At 47.4% G+C, this 21574-nt stretch overlaps 1 protein-coding gene across 3 annotated transcripts in view; it reads right to left on the bottom strand.

Moving 5' to 3' along the window:
* The window catches only part of LOC125447777 (exocyst complex component 3-like), a 73858-nt gene that overhangs the window by 7914 nt on the left and 44370 nt on the right, over positions 1–21574 (bottom strand). For all 3 annotated transcript variants that reach the window (XM_059640960.1, XM_059640963.1, XM_059640961.1), the window contains 5 exons: positions 19911–20011; positions 12326–12436; positions 8237–8372; positions 6448–6570; positions 3645–3800 (listed from right to left, as the gene is read on the bottom strand). In XM_059640960.1, the coding sequence (XP_059496943.1) occupies positions 3645–3800; positions 6448–6570; positions 8237–8372; positions 12326–12436; positions 19911–20011 (627 nt within the window). The remainder of the gene's footprint in view (positions 1–3644; positions 3801–6447; positions 6571–8236; positions 8373–12325; positions 12437–19910; positions 20012–21574) is intronic.

Here is a 21574-nt window from a genome sequence, read left to right as displayed (position 1 = left end):
AAATCTGGAATTTGTAATCTAATGACCATGACTCAACTGTTGATTGTCATAAAATCCCATCTGGTTCACTAATGTCCTTTTGGGGAAGGAAACTGCCATCCTTACCTGGTCTGGCCTACATGTGACTCCAGACCCACAGCAATATGGTTCATTATTAACTGCCCTCTGGGCAACAAGTGATGGGTAATAAATGCTGGCCTAGACAGCAACAACATTTTTAAAAAATGCTAAGAAGTAGTTAAAAACTCAGCAAAACTGCTGATAATCATAGATAACACGGTGTGGAGCTGGAGGAATACAGCAGGCCAGGCAGCATCAGAAGAGCGGGAAAGTTGATGTTTCGGGACTTTGCTTCAGCACATTTCTGAAGAAGGGTCCCGACCTGAAATGTCAGCTTTCCTGCTCCTCTGACGCTGCCTGGCCTGCTGTGTCTTCCAGCTCCTCACTGTGTCGTCTCTGTTTCCAACATCTGAAGTTTTTGCTCTCACTTATTTCTGATCATCCCAATTTCAGCCAACGCAGAGATCACAAAGTGTGAAGCTGGACAAATACAGCAGGCCAACAGCATCTTATGAGCACAAAAGCTGATGTTTCGGGCCTAGACCCTTCATCAGAAATGGGGGAGGGGGAGAGGGTTCTGAAATAAATAGGGAGAGAGGGGGAGGCGGATTGAAGATGGATAGAGGAGAAGATAGGTGGAGAGGAGACAGACAAGTTAAAGGGGCGGGGATGGAGCCTGTAGAGGTGAGCATAGGTGGGGAGGTAGGGAGGGGATAGGTCAGTCTAGGGAGGATGGACAGGTCAAGGGGGCGGGATGAGGTTAGTAGGTGGGAAATTGAGGTTCGGCTTGAGGTGGGAGGAGGGGATAGGTGAGAGGAAGAACAGGTTAGGGAGGCGGGGACGACCTGGGCTGGTTTTGGGATGCAGTGGGGGGAGGGGAGATTTTGAAGCTATCATCTCTTCAGCCAACACAGGCTGGTTTTATTCATCCATGGGATTAGGGTGTCACTGCTTTGGTCAGCATTTTTTGCCTCAGAGGGCAGCTAAGAATCAACATTGCTGTGGGTCTGGAGTCATCTGTAGGCCAGGCCGGGTAAGAATGGCAGATTTCATTCCACAAAGGACTTTAATGAACTGGATGGATCAAAAGCATTAGGTTACCCTTTTTAATTCTGGATTGATTTCAAATTTCATCTTGGCAAGATTTGAACGCATGTCCCTGGTTCTGGGTTGTTAGATCAGGAACATTACCCCACCGCCTACCAACACATGAATGATACCCAGACTTCAGGGATTAAGTAATGAGGAGAGATTATCCAAATCAGGCCTGTTTTCTCTAGAACTGAGATGCTTAAGGGATGATCTGATCAAAGACTTCAAGATAATAACAGGGCAAGACAGCTAAGGTAAAGATAAACTATTTCCACTGATTAGGGATTCTAGAGCTAAGAGCGTCATCTGTGAATTAGGGCCAAATCATTCAGGAGAGATGTTAGGAAGCACCTCTACACACACAGGATGAGAGAGGTTTGAAACTATCTTTCACAAATGGCAGTGGAGGCTGGATCAGTTGTTAATTTTCAATCAGTATTAGATAGATTTTGGTTAAGCAGAGGTATTAAGGGATATGGGCCAAAGGCTGGTATGAGAAGTTAGGCCACAGATCATCCATGAATAGTGACATTGTTGAGGGGCTGAATAGTCTATTCTTCATATGTCTCCAGACTTTCCCATGCTCTTTCTCCCTCTATCTCTCTTTCTGACTTGCATTCCATGTTATTTCAATTCTTTATCCAAACTCACTGTTTGCGTCTGTCTCTGTCTTTCTCTGAATATGTGTAGCCTGCGAAAGTCGAGTCTGAGTGGGAGTGAGCAATGGAGACCAATCAATCCCATCAGCCATCGGTGCAGTGACAAGCCTCTATTAGAATCACAGGGGTTGTTGTTGTTTTCTGGGCTCCTACTTCTGGACCTGCTCATGTTGACACAAAAGCAAAAATACTGCAGGTGTTGGGAATCTGAGGTCTGCACAGAACCTGCTGGAGGGACTCCACAGTTCGGAAAAGCTTCCATAAAGAGGAACAAAGTTAATGTTTTAGATCAATGGTCTTTTCTCAGACTTTCCAAACCTTGGGCTGTTCTGTGATGGTTGCCACGAAGATTTATCATCAATGTTACCGTGTATTTAGTCATTCTTTACCACTGTCATTGCCTCCCACAAACGGAGCCATGGAAAGAGGCCATTCGGCCCATTCTGTTAGTGCCAGCTGAATAAACCATCTGCCTCGTGTACACCATATCCTGGCAACTGGTCCATACCCTATCGCAGCTTAATGCCCTTCAGGGCCAGATCCAAATTCCTCCTCAATGGGTTTCCATCTCAACCACCAAGCTGGGTTTACAGGGATGTTGCCGGGCTTTGGGAGGGCTTGAGGTACCTGGAGAGGCTGAAGGCGCTGGAGCTATTTTCCCCGGAGTGTCGGAGGCTGAGGGGTGATCCCGTAGAGGTTGCAGTGCAGAAAAAGGCCATTCTACCCATTGAGGCCTTACTGCCCCTCTGAAGAGCATCTCACGCCACCCACACCTAACCCTGTAACCCAAGGCTAACCCCCTGCACATCCCTGGACACTATGGGCTCCATGACCCCCAAATGCAGCGTTCTGACATATTGGCATCTGGCTACATGGACCCTCGGAGGCATGCACAGGAGAGGAGAGAGCATTATTCATTCGCAGGATGTGGGCATCTCGAGTTGGGCCAGCATTTAGTGCCCACTGGGTAATGAAGAGTCAACCACACATTGTTGCTGGTTGGGAGTCACGTGTAGGCCCAGACCAGGTACGGATGGCAGATTTCCCTCCCTAAAGGGCATGAGTGAACCTGATGGTTTTTTAACAGACAGTCAGAATCAATAGACTCTTAATTCTAGATTTTTAGTTGAGTCAAAATTCTACCATCTGCCCTGACAGGATTTGAACTCAGGTTTTCAGAACGCTACCTGGGTCCAGCTAGGCCACCATCCACCCCGAACGCCAACCCCCAAGGCAGTGGGATCATTGGTCTTATTTACTGGTCTGTCTCGGCTCCCTATTCCCTGCTCCCTGTCTCTTTCCATATCATGTTCATCGCCCAAGTCCCATGGAATAGCCCATCCAGGAAGGGAGGTACTGTCCTTGGAGGGGAGTTGGGGGGGTTGCTGTTGGCAGTGTAAATTTACTAGAAAGACAGCCTGGGTTGCAACGGTCAACTCACAGGCAGCGATTAAAATTCTGGGATGCATTCTCTGGAATTCAGGGGCAAGTTGAGTCAAGTTCTGAAGATGGGACACCAGCGTAGCTCTGAAAATGCTGTTTGCATTTGTTGAAGAATTGAGGGCCTGGAGAAATTTATCAGGAGTGAACAGAGGAGTGCCTCTATTTTTCACAAATGCAGTGGATCACCCCTCTACAAATTAATGCTCAATCAGTTCTTAATCTCAATCGAAGATTTAGAGCTTTTTATGAATCAAGGACAATTAACAGATTTGGGACAAAGGCGTGTGTGCAAGGGTTAAGTCACAGAGTCTGTCAGATGGTGGGGCAGGTTTCTTTGAGGGTCCGATCAACCCGCTTCTATTCCCACATTTCAACAAACTGTGAACTCACCAGGTTTTCGAACAGCTCCCTGAGCTCTGTAGACTCTTTGCTCAGCCGCCCCGCAACTTTCATTCGCATATCTGCTGAATGGCAAACTATCCTTGTCTGCATCACTGCTCTCAAATACTCCATGACCACCTTCTTGTGAATACCATTCACCAAATCCTGGAGGGGTAGGGTAAAAAGACACACACCTTGGTTTAGTTTGAACATAGAACATAGAACATTACAGCACAGTACAGGCCCTTCGGCCCTCGATGTTGTGCCGACCTGTCATACCGATCTCAAGCCCATCTAACCTACACTATTCCATGTACGTCCATATGCTTATCCAATGACGACTTAAATGTACCTAAAGTTGGCGAATCTACTACCGTTGCAGGCAAAGCGTTCCATTCCCTTACTACTCTCTGAGTAAAGAAACTACCTCTGACATCTGTCCTATATCTTTCACCCCTCAATTTAAAGCTATGCCCCCTTGTGCTCGCTGTCACCATCCTAGGAAAAAGGCTCTCCCTATCCACCCTCTCTAACCCTCTGATTATTTTATATGTTTCAATTAAGTCACCTCTCAACCTTCTTCTCTCTAATGAAAACAGCCTCAAGTCCCTCAGCCTTTCCTCGTAAGACCTTCCCTCCATACCAGGCAACATCCTAGTAAATCTCCTCTGCACCCTTTCCAAAGTTTCCACATCCTTCTTATAATGCGGTGACCAGAACTGTACGCAATACTCCAAGTGCAGCGACACCAGAGTTTTGTACAGCTTCACCATAACCTCTTGGTTCCGGAACTCGATCCCTCTATTAATAAAAGCTAAAACACTGTATGCTTTCTTAACAGCCCTGTCAACCTGGGTGGCAACTTTCAATGATCTGTGTACATGGACACCGAGGTCTCTCTGCTCATCTACACTACTAAAAATCTTACCATTAGCCCAGTACTTTGCCTTCCAGTTACTCCTGAAGCAGATTGATGCGTAAAGGACTCAAATCGCTGGGTTACTCAGCCTTGCGTAGATGATAATATGACTATAGCACCTTAGTGTGTGAGGGCTGGGGGGAGCCTATGCGGCTGTATACACTGGCACTGTAGGCAGTATGCCTGTAAATAAGAAGGCTGTATACACTGGGACTGTAGGCAGTATGCCTGTAAATAAGAAGGCTGTATACACTGGGACTGTAGGCAGTATGCCTGTAAATAAGAAGGCTGTATACACTGGGACTAAGTCAGATGTCACATGATACCAGGCAGCTGTCCAACTGGTTTATTTGAGCTTTCGGAGCGCTGCTCCTTCGTCACGCCCCAGGCAGCTAAGGCATGGCCTGCAATGGCCTGACAAAGGGGCAGTGCTCAGAAAGCATGTGATTTTGCATAAACCTGTTGGACCACAGTCTGGCATTGTGTGACTTCTGACTTTGTCCACCCCAGTGTAACCCCAGCACCTCCACACAAAGGTTCGACACAGAGTATATCTGTAATTAGGAGGGCTGTACACACTGGGGCTGCAGACAGAATGCCTGTAAATAGAGAGGCTGGAGACAATGAGGTTGTATGTGGGACTGAAGGTGGTGCAGCTGTAAACAAAGGAAGGGCCTTCATTTATCTAAACATTTTCACAAAAAATTGGACATCTCAGAACAATTTAATGACAATGATGTTGTTTATTGAAATGTAAGTATTGGCCAGGACACGTCCTGCTCACCTTCCAAACAATGGCTGCAAGTCTAATCTCTCCACTTGATCTATGGACCAGGCCACGGTTTAGTATCTGGTCGGGATTACAGTCCCCTTGATGGGGCGCCATTCCACCACACCCTCCCCACCCACCCACTGCTCCCCCCTGAGGGGCAGGGCCGATTTTCACACTGAGGCCCTGGGGAGAAATTTACTACCCTCCTCCATCGTGAGCTTGGTGGTGAGGGCAGGGGGCACAGTGAGACTGTACACAGCGGCACTACATACACAGTGAGACTGTACACAGCGGCACTACACACACAGTGAGACTGTACACAGCGGCACTACACGCTCAGTGAGACTGTACACAGCGGCACTACACGCACAGTGAGACTGTACACAGTGGCTGTACACGCATGCACACAGTGAGACTGGACACATCAGCTCTACACACATGGTGAGGCTGTACACAGTGGCTCTACACACACAGTGAGACTGTACACATCGGCTCTACACACACAGTGAGACTGTACACACTGAGACTGTACACACAGTGAGACTGTACACAGTGGCTCTACACACACTGTGAGACTGTACACAGTGAGAGTACACAGCGGCTCTACTCACACAGTGCAACTGTACATCGTGGTTCTACACACACAGTGAGACTGTACACAGTGGCTCTACACACACAGTGCGACTGTACATAGTGAGATTGCACACATTGGTTCTACACACACAGTGAGACTGTACGCATTGGCTCTACACATACAGTGAGACTGTACACACCGAGACTGTACACATCAGCTCTACACATACAGTCAGACAATACACAGCGGCTCTAAACACACACAGTGAGACTGTACACAGTGAATCATAAAGCTTTCTCGATGTGAGCTGATGACGAGAGATCAGGAACATGAACCCTCCTGGACAGACGTAGCAGTAAAACTGGCTAATGAGGAACACTGATCCACCTTGCCTGAGCTCCAGCACTACAAGTCCATTCGTTTCCAAATAATTATTGTCTATTTTGGTCTTGAAATTTCTCTCTGGGCTAATACGCCCCTTCCCTAAATCAAACCATTGGAGGTCCAAAGTGAATGAGGGTGAGAAGGTGGAGGAAGGTCACCTTACCTGGTAGGGAGGGCTTTTCATTTTTCGGAACTGGTTGAAGTGTTTCTTGATACTGGTGGTGATCCTTTCAAAATTCTCCTTGTTTTGCAGCCATTTACTTTTCAGCAGCTTTGAGAGGTTTGGCTGGAGATGAAAGACAGAGATGTAGGAATGTTTGGAAATGAACCCTCCCAGTTCAGAGGCAGTAACGGAACCAGCAGGATCTCCCTTAGCTAGGGAATCGGCCTCCCTACTTCTCTCAAGAGCTATTGGCTCCTCGCACCCCCCCTGTTAATAGCTATTCCTCACCTGTGACCTTAAACACTTGATCCTGGGCTCAAATAAATGTCAACACTTTCCAACCAGAAACGGGAGGAGAACCAACAAGAAATAGGAGCTGGAGTAGGCCATTCAGCCCATCAAGCCTGCTCTGCCATTCAAGAGGTTCATGGCTGATCCAAAATTCCTCACTTTACTTTCCTACCTTTCACTGTAACCGTTGATTTACCTACCTTCCATCTCTCAACCTAAATACCTCTTCGTCTATCCATCTATGTCTCTACACATCCTTCTATCTCTCCACCTATTTAATCTATCTAACTAGCCGTTAAATATAGCTACCTCCACAGCTCTCTGTGTCAAGAAGTTTCAAATACTTGCAACGCTCTGACAGAAGAAATTCATCCTTATTTCTATCTTTAATTAGCACGCCTTTATTCTGAAACAATGTGGCACGGTGGCTCAGTGGCTAGCACTGCTGCCTCACAGCGCCGGGGACCTGGATTCAATCCCACCCTCAGGTGTCTCAGGTGCAGAGTTTGCACATTCTCCCCGTGTCTGCGTGGGTTTCCTCCGGGTGCTCCGGTTTCCTCCCAAAGCCCAAAGATGTGCGGGTTAGGGTGGATTGGCCGTGCTAAATTACCCCCATAGTGCCCAGGGATGTGTAGATTAGGTGGGTTATAGAGGGATGGGTTTGGGTGGCACGTTCAGAGGTTCGAAGTGGACTTGTTGGGCCAAAGGGCCTGTTTCCACACTGTAGGGACTCTATGATTCTATGCGTTCTGGTTCTAGACTCTCCCATGAGGATAATCATCCTTTCAGCATTTATCCTGTCAAACCTTTTAAGAATCGTAAATACAAACCAAAAGATCTGCGGATGCTGTAAATCAGGAACAAAAACAGAAGTTGCTCAAAAATCTCAGCAGGTCTAGCAGCATCTGTGAAGAAGGAAACAGAGTTAACGTTTCGGGTCTGGTGACCCTTCCCAGAACCGCTATCTCTGGTTTCTCTCCACAGATGCTGCCAGACCTGCTGAGCTTTTCTGGCAACTTCTGTTTTTGTTCCTTTAAGAATCTTAAATGTTTCAATGAGATCACCTCTCATTCTTCTAAACTCCAAAGAGTAGAGTGCCAAACTGTTTTACCTTTGCTCACATGGCAATCCCTCCACACCCAGGAGTCACATAAGCGGACCTTCTCTAGCCTGTCTCCAATGAAACAAAGCCTTTCCTTGAATAGGGGGAGAAAACTAGTCAGAGAACTCTGGATGCAGTCTCACCAGGGCCTCACTTCGGAATGATGTTGCTTCGATCAAACCGTGAGGCCACTGTCCTCCTGCAGATACTGACCCAGATCGCAACCAAAGATTGTTACAGCTGTTGATTTACATGGGGCTGAGATTGTGCTCAGTCCACAAGGCAGGGACTGAACTTCAAGGCTCAGATTTCATTCTGGCCCCAACAGTAACAGTGCGTGTTGGTCCTACAATGGAAATGTGACAATGAATAAAGAGGAAGGGACCATTCTTGCACCTTTAGTTCCTCAAACAGCATCTCCGTTAGCAGCTTGTTGCCTCCCATCACCACTTTGTCCAGACAGGCCAACGCTTTCTTTGTCTCTTCTTCACCATCACTGACGACTTTCTGCCTCAGGCGCTCAATGTAGTCTCTGCAGAAGCCAATGGGAGTGTCAAGAGGCTGAACGATAAAGTGGCCAAGTGGGATTTCTTTATATTTCAAAGACATATTTCCTTTCTTTAAAAAAAAACTCTTTGTATATATACAGTGTCACAAAGGCAGTTCAGTTCTGCACGGTTCGACAACAAATAAGCAAACAAAACATTGGGTTTTGATTCTGTCCAAAAACTGAAGACCTCTCTTTTACATACAGTACTAGTATTTACAAACATTTGAGGCACCAGGAGATCCTGACAGCTGGACCCCTTTTATCCTGAGCAGGAAGACCCCAGTCAGCAGTCTTTCCACTCTGTACCTTGGCAGCAGCTGCACCAAGGTTTAAGGCATCCCTCAACACATAGTCCTGGACCTTGGGATGTTCCAGGCTGCAACACTCAATCAAGGTCAACTCTTTGCTTTGGAAGATCAACAGGTTTCAGGCATCTGGGACAGGGCTGGAGATGTTCCTCACCTAATCCCTCAGTTAATTTCCATCCCTGTAGCTGGCTCCTGATTATTGGCTCCTCAATTTACATATGGTACACAGTGACTGATTATTGGCTACTCAATTTACATTTGGTACACAGTGACTGATTATTGGCTACTCAATTTACATTTGGTACACAGTGACTGATTATTGGCTACTCAATTTACATTTGGTACACAGTGACTGATTATTGGCTACTCAATTTACATATGGTACACAGTGACTGATTATTGGCTACTCAATTTACATTTGGTACACAGTGACTGATTATTGGCTACTCGACTTACATATAGTACACAGTGACTGATTATTGGCTACTCGATTTACATATAGTACACAGTGACTGATTATTGGCTACTCGATTTACATATAGTACACAGTGACTGATTATTGGCTACTCGATTTACATATGGTACAGAGTGACTGATTATTGGCTACTCGATTTACATATGGTACACAGTGACTGATTATTGGCTACTCGATTTACATATGGTACACAGTGACTGATTATTGGCTACTCGATTTACATATGGTACGGAGTGACTGATTATTGGCTACTCGACTTACATATGGTACACAGTGACTGATTATTGGCTACTCGATTTACATATGGTACAGAGTGACTGATTATTGGCTACTCGACTTACATATGGTACACAGTGACTGATTATTGGCTACTCGATTTACATATAGTACACAGTGACTGATTATTGGCTACTCGATTTACATATAGTACACAGTGACTGATTATTGGCTACTCGATTTACATATGGTACAGAGTGACTGATTATTGGCTACTCGATTTACATATGGTACAGAGTGACTGATTATTGGCTACTCGATTTACATATGGTACAGAGTGACTGATTATTGGCTACTCGATTTACATATGGTACAGAGTGACTGATTATTGGCTACTCGATTTACATATGGTACGGAGTGACTGATTATTGGCTACTCGATTTACATATGGTACGGAGTGACTGATTATTGGCTACTCGATTTACATATGGTACGGAGTGACTGATTATTGGCTACTCGACTTACATATGGTACAGAGTGACTGATTATTGGCTACTCGATTTACATATGGTACGGAGTGACTGATTATTGGCTACTCGACTTACATATGGTACAGAGTGACTGATTATTGGCTACTCGACTTACATATAGTACGGAGTGACTGATTATTGGCTACTCGACTTACATATGGTACGGAGTGACTGATTAGTTATTTACATCTGGTATAGAGTGACTGCCTATACATAAACACCTCTAGACATTTTAGAATCGAATGGGGCCTATGCACATTCCATGGTAAATATGTGGTTTTGGTTGTGGTGTAACTGCCCCATGTACATGTGTCATAATGATACAGAAGGAGGCCATTTGGCCCATTGAGTATATGCTGGTTCCCTGTAGAGTATTCCAGTAGTGTCCCTAGCCCCTGTAAGTTTATATGCCCCTCCATCCACTTCCCTTTTGAAAGCATTCATTGTCTGTGCTTCCAAACCCCTTGGTTTCTGCAATTTCCAGTTCATTAGCACTCACTGCATAAAGACCTTTCTCCCTCACCATCTCCTCCTCCAGTTTCTTCCTGACTCGCCCTGGTCCTTGCATAGGAACAGCTTCTCCCTGTTCCCTTATCTAATCCCATTATTACCTTGCCCACCTCAGTCACAGCTCGCCCCAACCTCCTTCGCTCCAAGGAGACCTACCTCAGCTTCTCCAACCTTTGACCTTGTTGATAAAATCCCTCAGCCCAGGAATTGTTTGGGTAACTCTCCCTCTGTAGCCGCTTGAGGACCCTCACATTCTTCCTGAAGTGCGGTGCCCAGGATTACTCCAGTTGGGGGCTGAATGTTTATAAAGGCTCAGGGTCAGTCCCCAGCTGTTGTATCCCATATCCCTATTTCTGAGGACCACGACGCGTGAAACAATGGTATGCATTTATTGGCAAATGACAAACTTAACAGCAAGAGCCATTCTTTCAAAATGTGTTCGAAAACACAATATTGTGAGAACTGCAACATTGCTGCTCAAAAGGCAATAATATTGATGAACAGGATGGGCCGGCACGGTGGCTCAGTGGTTAGCACTGCAGCCTCCCAGTGACAGGGGCCCGGGTTTGATTCCAGCCTCGGGCGACTGTCTGTGCAGAGTTTGCACATTCTCCCTGTGTCTGCATGGGTTTCCTCTCACAGTCCAAAGATGTGCAAGTTAGGGTGGATTGGACGTGCTAAATTGTCCCATAGTATCTGGGGACAGAATCATAGAATTCCTACAGAGTGGAAACAGGCCCTTCATCCCAACAAGTTCATACTGACCCTCAGAGCGTCCCATCTTGACCCCTTCCCCCTAATCGACATACCCCTGGGAAGTCTGAGGCAATTTAGCACAGCCAACCCACGCTAACAGACACGGGGAGAATGTGCAGACCCCACACAGACAGTCACCCGAGGGTGGGATTGAACCCAGGTCCCTGTCCCTGTGAGGCAGCAGTGCTAACCACTGAGCCACTGTGCCGCCCCTGTGTGCAAGTTAGGGTGGATTAATCATGCTAAATTGCCTTGTAGTATCCAGGGATACGCAGGCTATAAGGGTTAGCCATTGGAAATGCAGGGTTACAGGGGTAGGTATAGCGCGTGGATCAGTATGGAACCGATGGGCTGAATGGCCTGTTTCCACACTGTACAGATTCTATGAGGACAGGGGTAAGTTACAAGAACAATCTGACAGTTAAGAGCTTGAATGTAACTGGAAAGGTGGGGGAGGGAATAGTCTAGATAACAAAGTGTGTTCATCCAGCTCCACACTTTGTTATCTCGGATTCTCCAGCATCTGCAGTTCCTATTATCTCTGGAGGCAATAGCCTTGTGGTATTATCAGTAGGCCATTAATCCAGAAACTCAGCTAATTGCTTTTTTTCCCGGGGACCTGGGTTCGAATCCCACCATGGCAGATGGTAGAATTTGAATTCAATAAAAGGATCTGGAATTAAGGGTTTAATTAAGCCATTGTCAAGAAAAGCCCATCTTGTTCACTAATGTCCTTTAGGGAAGGAAACTGCCATTTTTACCTGGTCTGGCCGACATGTGACTCCAGACCCACAGCAGTGTGGTTGACTCTTAACTGCCCTCTGGGGCAATTAGGGATGGGCAATATGCTGCCTGGCCAGAGACACCCAGATCCCGTGAATGAATTTAATAAGACGAGCCATGTTGCTGAAATTTCTGATCAGGATTGATGCAAGAATGCCAAATCTCTGATGGTCATAGCAATTGACACTGTAAAAGAAAAAAGTTGCTGATTGGCTGGCAGCTCGACTCTGATGGGCAAAAGCTCGACGAGGCCATTCAGTCCACCGTGCCTGCACCGATTCTATCACCCCGTGCCTTCTCCCCCTCCCGCGCTTCCCTCACATTCCTGCGCACCGTCTCTCGTGATGTGGTCTTTACCTGAACACAGGGCAGCAACTCACCACCGCGATCGCTTGTGTGACCTTCAGCTCCCTGCTGTCTGCCGCCTCGCGGTACTGCTGAAAAAACTCTTGTGCGTGCTTCTGAAAACTGCAAAGACAAGGGAGGAGCACAAAGTTAGCCCGAGATCCACAAACTCGCCGAGGTAAGGCCTGGCCGATCGGGGAGGCAATAACACACGGTTGGCACAACTGAGGCGGCATGCTCAGTTGGAGGGAGTGGCAACAGACTAATGGAGGCGCTCCATTCCATGCATTATGCCTCACACACTGTGGGTGCCATCATCAGGCAGTGTTGTTCAACAACAATGGCTGCATTTACATAGCAGGAACTTCAACTGGGAGCATCCTCCAAATCAAATTCCCATTCCACCTTTACTCATGGGGTGTGGGCGTCATTGGCCAGGGCAGCATTGATCCTGGTTGGGGGATCCATGAGGTGTGCGCGTGCAGTGACCTACGACCCCAGGGGTCAATGCGTTGGCGCGGTGATTTGCATGCTCAGACCCTCTCAGAAGGAGCCCACTCACTGTAGAAGCAACGTCGGTGGGGTGGGCTGGCAGGTTGAAAGGTCATGTCTTCGAACCTACCTGTGATACACTCAACCTCCCACCCTCCCCACCTCCCCGAAAGTTGACGACCCTCCCGGGTGGTAGCGTCCTACCTGTAGACCCAGAAATCCTATTTCGGACCAGGTCTGATTGAGCCAAGCCTGGAGCTAAGGTTCAGATCAGGTGGATGGAGAGTCCCACTCATGGATGGCATGAGGACTATGGAAGGAGCGGCGGGGGGGGAACACAGATTTAAAGTAGAGAATCCATCAGGAACGATTTGCCTGAAACAGTGAGTGGTACTGAGGTGGGGAAGGATTGGGAAATGAAACTGGATGGGTGGTTGAGGGAAGTAAAGTTGTGGGGCTAATGGGAGCTTCAGAAAAGGGACTGAGTTGCTCTTAAGGTGAACAGACAAAGTCTTTTCCCCAGGGTGGGGGGAGTCCAAAACTAGAGGGGCATAGGTTTAAGGTGAGAGGGGAAAGATTTAAAAGGGACAACATTTTCACACAGAGGGTGGTGCGTGTATGGAATGAGCTGCCAGAGGAAGTGGTGGAGGCTGGTACAGTTACAGCATTTAAAAGGCATCTGGATGGGGACATGAATAGGAAGGGTTTGGAGGGATATGGGCCAAATGCTGGCAAATGGGACTAGATGAATTTAGGATATCTGGTCAGCATGGGCGAGGTAGACCGAAGGGTCTGTTTCCATTCAGTACAGATCTATGGCACAGCACCGATATGATGGACTGAAGGGGGAGAGTGGTGCTGGGAGTTGGAGGGGAATCGTGTCAATTTAAAACTGAGACTGATAGGATTTAGGTGTACAGAGTGTTATTAACCAAAGTGGACAGAATCATAGAATTGCTACAGTGCAGAAGCAGGCCATTCAAACCACTGGCCCTCTGCTGAGCATCCCACCCAGACACACCCCATCCCTACAGCCTCATGTTTCCCATGGTCAACACACTCGAGCCTGCACATCCCTGGGCACTATGGGTAATTTAGCACAGCCAATCCACCCTAACCTGCACATCCCTGGGCACTATGGGTAATTTCTCATGGCCAATCCACCCTAACCTGCACATCCCTGGGCACTATGGGTAATTTAGCACGGCCAATCCACCCTAACCTGCACATCCCTGGGCACTATGGGTAATTTCTCATGGCCAATCCACCCTAACCTGCACACCCCTGGGCACTATGGGTAATTTAGCACGGCCAATCCACCCTAACCTGCACATCCCTGGACACTATGGGTAATTTAGCACGGCCAATCCACTCTAACCTGCACATCCCTGGGCACTATGCGTAATTACTCATGGCCAATCCACCCTAATCTGCACATCTTTGGACTGTGGGAGGAAACTCATGCCGACACAGGGAGAACATACAAACTCCACACAGAGAGTCGCCCGAGAGTGGAGTCAATCCCAGGTCCCTCGGTGCTAACTACTGAGCCACCATGCCATCATATGGTGTGTCAATATGAGTGGCCTCCTAACAAAAACAGAAGTTGCTGGAAAAGCTCAGCAGGTCTGGCAGCGTCTATGAAGAGAAATCAGAGTTAATGTTTCAGGTCTGGTGACCCTTCCTCAGAACTGATGGTGGCTGGGAAGTGTTAGTTTATTTGCAGAAAATAGGGAGGGGATGGTGTAGGGAGTAAATAATAGGATAGAGCCCAAAGAGAGAGAACTGCAGTGATAACGGGAACTGCAGATGCTGGAGAATCCGAGATAATAAAATGTGAGGCTGGACGAACACAGCAGGCCCAGCAGCATCTCAGGAGCACAAAAGCTGACGTTTCGGGCCTAGACCCTTCATCAGAGAGGGGGATGGGGAGAGGGTTCTGGAATAAATAGGGAGAGAGGGGGAGGCAGACCGAAGATGGAGAGAAAAGAAGATAGGTGGAGAGGAGAGTATAGGTGGGGAGGTAGGGAGGGGATAGGTCAGTCCAGGGAAGACGGACAGGTCAAGGAGGTGGGATGAGGTTAGTAGGTAGGAAATGGAGGTGCGGCTTGGGGTGGGAGGAAGGGATGGGTGAGAGGAAGAACCGGTTAGGGAGGCAGAGACAGGTTGGACTGGTTTTGGGATGCAGTTGGTGGGGGGGAAGAGCTGGGCTGGTTGTGTGGTGCAGTGGGGGGAGGGGATGAACTGGGCTGGTTTAGGGATGCAGTAGGGGAAGGGGAGATTTTGAAACTGGTGAAGTCCACATTGATACCATATGGCTGCAGGGTTCCCAAGCGGAATAGGAGTTGCTGTTCCTGCAACCTTCGGGTGGCATCATTGTGGCACTGCAGGAGGCCCATGATGGACATGTCATCTAGAGAATGGGAGGGGGAGTGGAAATGGTTCGCGACTGGGAGGTGCAGTTGTTTATTTGGACAGACAAAGGCATTGATATCGATCTGGCTGGGAGGGAGAATATTTGTTTGTGACAGTTCCTGGCCTCCTCTTGTTCCTATAGAAAAGATAGGCTCCAATTTGGAATGGGAACTTGCATTGCTCTTAGTACAAATTTCCTGGGTGCCAGGAGTCAAGTTGCCAACTATTAAAGAGGAAGCAAAATCTAGATTTTAAAATCAAAATACTACTGTTGCAGGAGGTTGGAAACAAAGAACTGAAAGTGCTGGAAAGTCTCAGCAGCATTTGCAGAGCAAGAGAAACACGGTCAACAATTTCACGTCCAACGTGACTTGTCTTAATTTCGAATTTTAAACGCAGTCTGGGGGTAGCTTTGTGACGTTGGTTTTGCTGCTTTTCTGCAGCACTGAAGCTGAGCAGGAAATTCCGACCTGTCGCAGGATTTCGCCACGTGCGGATGCTTTCCAGGGAATCAGGCAAATAAATTATTCTGTGTGAATTCCCACAAATCCTGCGTTAGGGACTTTCCTACTGGAGTCTTGGGTGACGAAGAGGCAGTGATAAATGCGTGGAAAAAACGTGAAGCAACTTTAAGGAGCAGGAGGGAAGTGTGATTGAAGGTGTGGGGGAATTGGGTGCGGAATTATGTGCAGATTTGTTCAGCCCTCAATAAAAATTCATTGCGCACCTTCAGACATCTTATTCATGTACCTGGGGTAAAAGAGAAGTTATGAAGGCACTCTCAACCCTGTGGGACAGTGGCTAAAGTCACTGACCTCGTAATCCTGAGAGCCCTGACTAATAAAGGTAAAGTCCCCAAACAGCTCCCCTCTCATTAGAGGGATAGGACTTGTGGTGGTTTAATCTGAGGATCACCCATGCTTTGGGTGAGGTGAGAGGTTTCGAACAAGAATCCTTTATGGTAAACTCAGCCAAAGCAGGAATTGAACCCACACTGCAAACCAGCCATCCAGCCAACTGAGCTAACAGAACCCCTCGTGCTCTCCCTCAAAAATAGTCGAGAGACAGTAGCTCAGATCCTACTGTGGATGTTTTGGGCCGAAGTATCGGAAACTGGGTGGGGGGGCTGGGGGGTGGGCAGCCGCCTTTAAAACTGAGTTAATTTAGCATTTCCTGTGTAACATCGGATCTCAGAGTTGGCGCGGTGGCTCCGCGGTTAGCACTGCTGCCTCACAGCACCACAGACCCACGTTTCATTCTGGGGCGACTGCCTGTATGGGGTTTGCACTTTCTCCCCGTGCCCACTCCAGTTTCCTCCCGCAGTCCATACCCGTGCAGGTTAGGGTGGATTGGCCGTGGTGTCCAGGGCGTGCAGGCTGGGTTAGGGTTAGCCATAGGGTTACAAGGATAGGCTGAGTCTGGGTGGTATGCTCTTCAGAGGGTCAGTGTGGACTCAATGGGCTGAATGCCCTGCTCCCACATTGCAGGGATTCAATGAAACTCACAATCCCAGGTCACAGTGTGACAGAAAGAAAGATCACACAAGAAGCAAACATCATGAAATGCAGAGGATTGGTCAATGCACCTTTTCAACATAGGAAACTGAGACCAGGATAGCCTACTCTAGCTCTCGTTTTCAATGTTTCTTTCAGTTTGTGCCCTAACTTTGACAACTCTGTCCATAGCTTCCTGGCTTAATCCAGTTTTATTTCCAGTCCCCTGCTAAAGCCTTGGCACTTTTCCAAGTGTTTTTTTGTGCTACAGAAATGGCAATAAATCTCCTGGCTCCCTCAGCCCACAGGCTTTGCCTACACATGTCTTTGACAGCATTCCTTTGAAATAAAGCTTCGGCTGCAAAAGCCAACAGCGAGATTATGTGCTTTGGGGATTTACGCCGAAATAGCAAGAAAAACCTGCATTTATATAGAGCCTTTCTGCTACACAGCTGAAAGTGCTTTGTTATAATTCGTTCATGGAATATGAGTCATACAGCACAGAAACAGCCCCTTTGGCCCAACCAGTACATGCTGACCACAATCCCAAACTCAACCACCTGCTGGCCCCCAAATGTTTTTTAAATGTTGCAACTGTACCTCTTCCTCAGGAAGTTCATTCCATACACGAAGCTCTCTCTCTGTTAAAAAAAACGTGCTCTGTAAATCTTTCTCCTCTCACCTTAAAACTATACCCCCTAGTCTTGAAATCCCCAATCCTAGGGAAAAGACCCTCATTACTTTATAAACCTCCATGGGGTCACCCCTCATCCTCCTACGCTCCAGTGAAAAAATAGTCCCAGCGTATCCTGCCTTTCCCTGTTACTCAAATCTTCAATTCTTAGTAACATCCTGGTGAATTTCTTCTGAACCCTCTCCCGTTTAATAATATCCTTCCTCTAACAGGGTGGCCAAAACCGGGCACAGTGCTCCGGAACGGGCCTCACTAAGGTCCTGTACAACCTCAGCATGACATCCCAACTCCAGCACAGACAAGACCTGCAATTATTTAGCCTGGTGTTGACAGGCTTGCTAGGCTATCCCAAGCATCAGTAAAGAGCCAATGGTATTACTACAGGGCTGGAGTCACATGTAGGCCAGACAGGGTTAAAATGACAGATCTTCTTCCCCAAAGGAGCATTGGTGAATCAGATGGCTTTTTACAACAACTGATCAGGATTGACATAGCCACCACTACTGGAGGGCTACGACAGGGTGGATTGCAAGAAGCTTTTTCCCCAGAGTGGGGGACTCAATTACTAGGGGTCATGAGTTCAAAGTGAGAGGAGGAAAGTTTAAGGGAGATATGCGTGGAAAGTTCTTTACGCAGAGGGTGGTGGGCGCCTGGAGCGCGTAGCCAGCGGAGGTGGTAGACACAGACACGTTAGCGTCTTTTAAGATATATTTGGACAGGTACATGGATGGGTGGGGAGCAAATGGATACAGACCGTTAGAAAATAGGTGACAGGTTAGACACAGGATCTCGATCGGCGCAGGCTTGGAGGGCCGAAGGGCCTGTTCCTGTGCTGTAGGTTTCTTTGTTTCTTTGTTTTGTTTACTGAGGTTGGTGTTCTATTCCAGACTGATGGATTGAGTTTAAATCCGACCAGCTCCAATCCTTCAGCACAGTGGCTAAGTGGTCAGTGCTGCTGCCCCACAGCGCGAGGGTCCTGGGTTCGATTCCACCCTCGGGCGCCTATGGAGTGTCTGCGTGGGATTCCTGCGGGAGCTCCCGTTTCCTCCCACAGTCCAAAGTTATGCAGGTTAGGGTGGGTTAGACATGAGAAGTGCAGGGTTAGGGGAATGGCTCTGGGTGGGATGCTCTTCAGCAGGGATGGTGTGGACCTGTTGGGCCGAATGACCTGTTTCCACAATGTAGGGATTCCATGAGAACAGCAACGCCTCTACTTCGTCAGGAGGCCGAGGAAATTCGCCATGTCCACTAGACATCCTATCTGCTTGCACCACAGCATGACACAGCAATAGCTGTTCCCAATTCCGCAAGAAACTACAAGAGAGTTGTGAACACAGCCCAGTCCTGGCTCCATCTACACCTCCCACTGCCTCGGGAAGGCAGCCGACATCATCACAGACCCCTCCCACCCCGGTTATAATCTCCTCTGTTGGGAAGAAGGTTTAAAAGTTTGAAAACACGTACAAACTGATTCAAGAGCAGCCTCTTCTCGCCTTTATCAAATGTCTCATATATCAGAGTTGATCTTTCTCTGCACTGTCTCTGTAGCTCTAACACTATATTCCTCATTCTGTTCTATAACCCTGAATAACTTATCTAAGGTATGGCTTGTCTGGATACCATGGAAAACAATACTTTTCACTGTATCTCAGTACAGGGGATGATAATAAATCAAATCAAGAGTGAGGGGCTCTCGGTTACCAGCCTCTCCCCCAACAGACCCACAACAATGTGGGTGACTCTTAACAGCCCTCTGGCCAATTAGGGATGGGCAATAAATGCTGGCCCAGTGAGCGATGCCCACATCCCACGAATGAACAATAAAAATAAAAAATAATGAGATATTTCACACTCCCTATGGATCAAAGACAGGAGCTCCTATTAATCGAGAAAACCCTGGGCCCAACAGAAGTCTAGATGGGTGACCTGTGCCTCAGCGGTTAGCACTGCTGCCTCGTGGTGCCAGGGACTCAGGTTCAATTCTACCGTTGAATAACTGTCTGTGTGGTGTTTGCACATTCTCCCCGTGTCTGTCTGGGGTTTCCTCTGGGTGCTCCGGTTTCCTCCCACAGCCCAAAGATGTGCAGGCCAGAGTGTGTTGGCCATGCTAAATTACCCGCAGTGTTCAGGGATGTGCAGGCTAGGTGGGTTAGCTGTGGGAAATACGGGGTCACAGAAAAGGGGTGCGATTGGGGTGGGGGGGCGCGTGTCGCGTGCAGTTCAGAGGGTCGGTATGGGCTGAATGGCTTGCTTCCACGCTGTAGGGATTTCTGTGACTAGCCTATGAAACATTCATGAATTATGAGCATTTGTTTTGGCTTTGAGGTGATTCTCGATGGCGGGGGGTGGGGGGAGGGGGTGGGGTTGTGCAGTAAATTGGTATAGACTTAGAACTGTCTTTTGTGGAGTTATGTGTCAGGAAGTGCCCCTTCCCCTGACATGCAGTTTGCCCCCATTTCTCCCACACGTGCCCAATGTAACCAGTGTGCTGTGGAACAAATACCTTTGCAGAAAGTCAGCTAGGCCAGAGAGGCAGCAGAGACTGACTTGAGCCCCGAACTCTTGGTTGACTGCAGCAGAGTGCGTGACGTGACCTTTCAGGAGCTGGGGAAACAGGAAAAACATCCTTAAAAAAAATTTCCAATGGAAAAAAAGTTCCAACAAGAACCACTTTTAAAATGGGAAACTCCCTGTCAGGACTGCTCTTAAAGACGGAGAATTTCCATCAGGAACACGTTTAAAGACAGAGGATTTCAACCAGGGACACCTTTAGAGACAGAGTATTTCCACCAGGGACACCTTTAAAGAAGGAGTATATCCATCAGGGACACCTTTAAAGAAGGAGTATATCCATCAGGGACACCTTTAGAGACGGAGTATTTCCATCAGGGACACCTTTAAAGAGGGAGTATTTCCATCAGGGACACCTTTAAAGATGGAGTATTTCCATCAGGGACACCTTTAAAAAGGGAGTATTTCCATCAGGGACACCTTTAAAGAGGGAGTATTTCCATCACGGACACCTTTTAAAGTTGGAGTGTTTCCATCAGGGACACCTGTAGAGACGGAATATTTCCATCAGGGACACCTTTAAAGAGGGAGTATTTCCATCAGGAACACCTTTTAAAGTTGGAGTATTTCCATCAGGAACACCTTTAAAGACGGAGTATTTCCATCAGGGACACCTTTAAAGAGGAAGTATTTGCATCAGGGACACCTTTTAAAGTTGGAGTGTTTCCATCAGGGACACCTTTAGAGACGGAATATTTCCATCAGGGACACCTTTAAAGAAGGAGTATTTCCATCAGGAACACCTTTTAAAGTTGGAGTATTTCCACCAGGGACACCTTTAGAGATGGAATATTTCCATCAGGGACACCTTTAAAGAGGGAGTATTTCCATCAGGAACACCTTTTAAAGTTGGAGTATTTCTGCCAGGGACACCTTTAGAGACGGAATATTTCCATCAGGGACACCTTTAAAGATGGAGTATTTCCATCAGGGACACCTTTAAAGAGGGAGTATTTCCATCAGGAACACCTTTTAACGTTGGAGTGTTTCCATCAGGAACACCTTTGAAGACGGAGTATTTCCATCAGGGACACCTTTAAAGAGGGAGCATTTCCATCAGGAACACCTTTAAAGAGGGAGAATTTCCCTCAGGGACACCTTTAAAGTGGGAGTATTTCCATCAGGGACACCTTTTAAAGTTGGAATATTTCCATCAGGGACACCTTTAAAGACGGAGTATTTCCATCAGGGACACCTTTTAAAGTTGGAATATTTCCATCAGGGACACCTTTAAAGACGGAGTATTTCCATCAGGGACACCTTTAAAAACGGAGTATTTCCATCAGGAACACCTTTGGAAGATGGAGTATTTCTACTGGGGACTGCTTTTGTCCCTGCATGTTTTCTGATTAAATGTTTAAAAGAAAATGCCATATAGTTTTGAAAGATGTGGTTATTACACTCAGTAATAAAGAGTGTTGATAATTCTGAAGATTTACCATCCTCAGAATGAAGAGTTTTTTCTTCATCTCAGTCCGAGATCATTAACCCGTTACACTATGGCTGTGCCCTCTTGGGGCCAGCACTGTCGTGGTTATAGCCATGGTCTGCACACCCCAGAGGCCCTGAGATGTGAGTTCAAGTCCCACCCATGGC

This window comes from Stegostoma tigrinum, chromosome 39, assembly GCF_030684315.1.
Source record: "Stegostoma tigrinum isolate sSteTig4 chromosome 39, sSteTig4.hap1, whole genome shotgun sequence".
In the NCBI taxonomy this organism is placed as follows: Eukaryota; Metazoa; Chordata; class Chondrichthyes; order Orectolobiformes; family Stegostomatidae; genus Stegostoma; species Stegostoma tigrinum.
The sequence above is the reverse complement of the archived record's forward strand: the minus strand, read 5'-3'. Positions and strand labels throughout refer to the sequence as shown.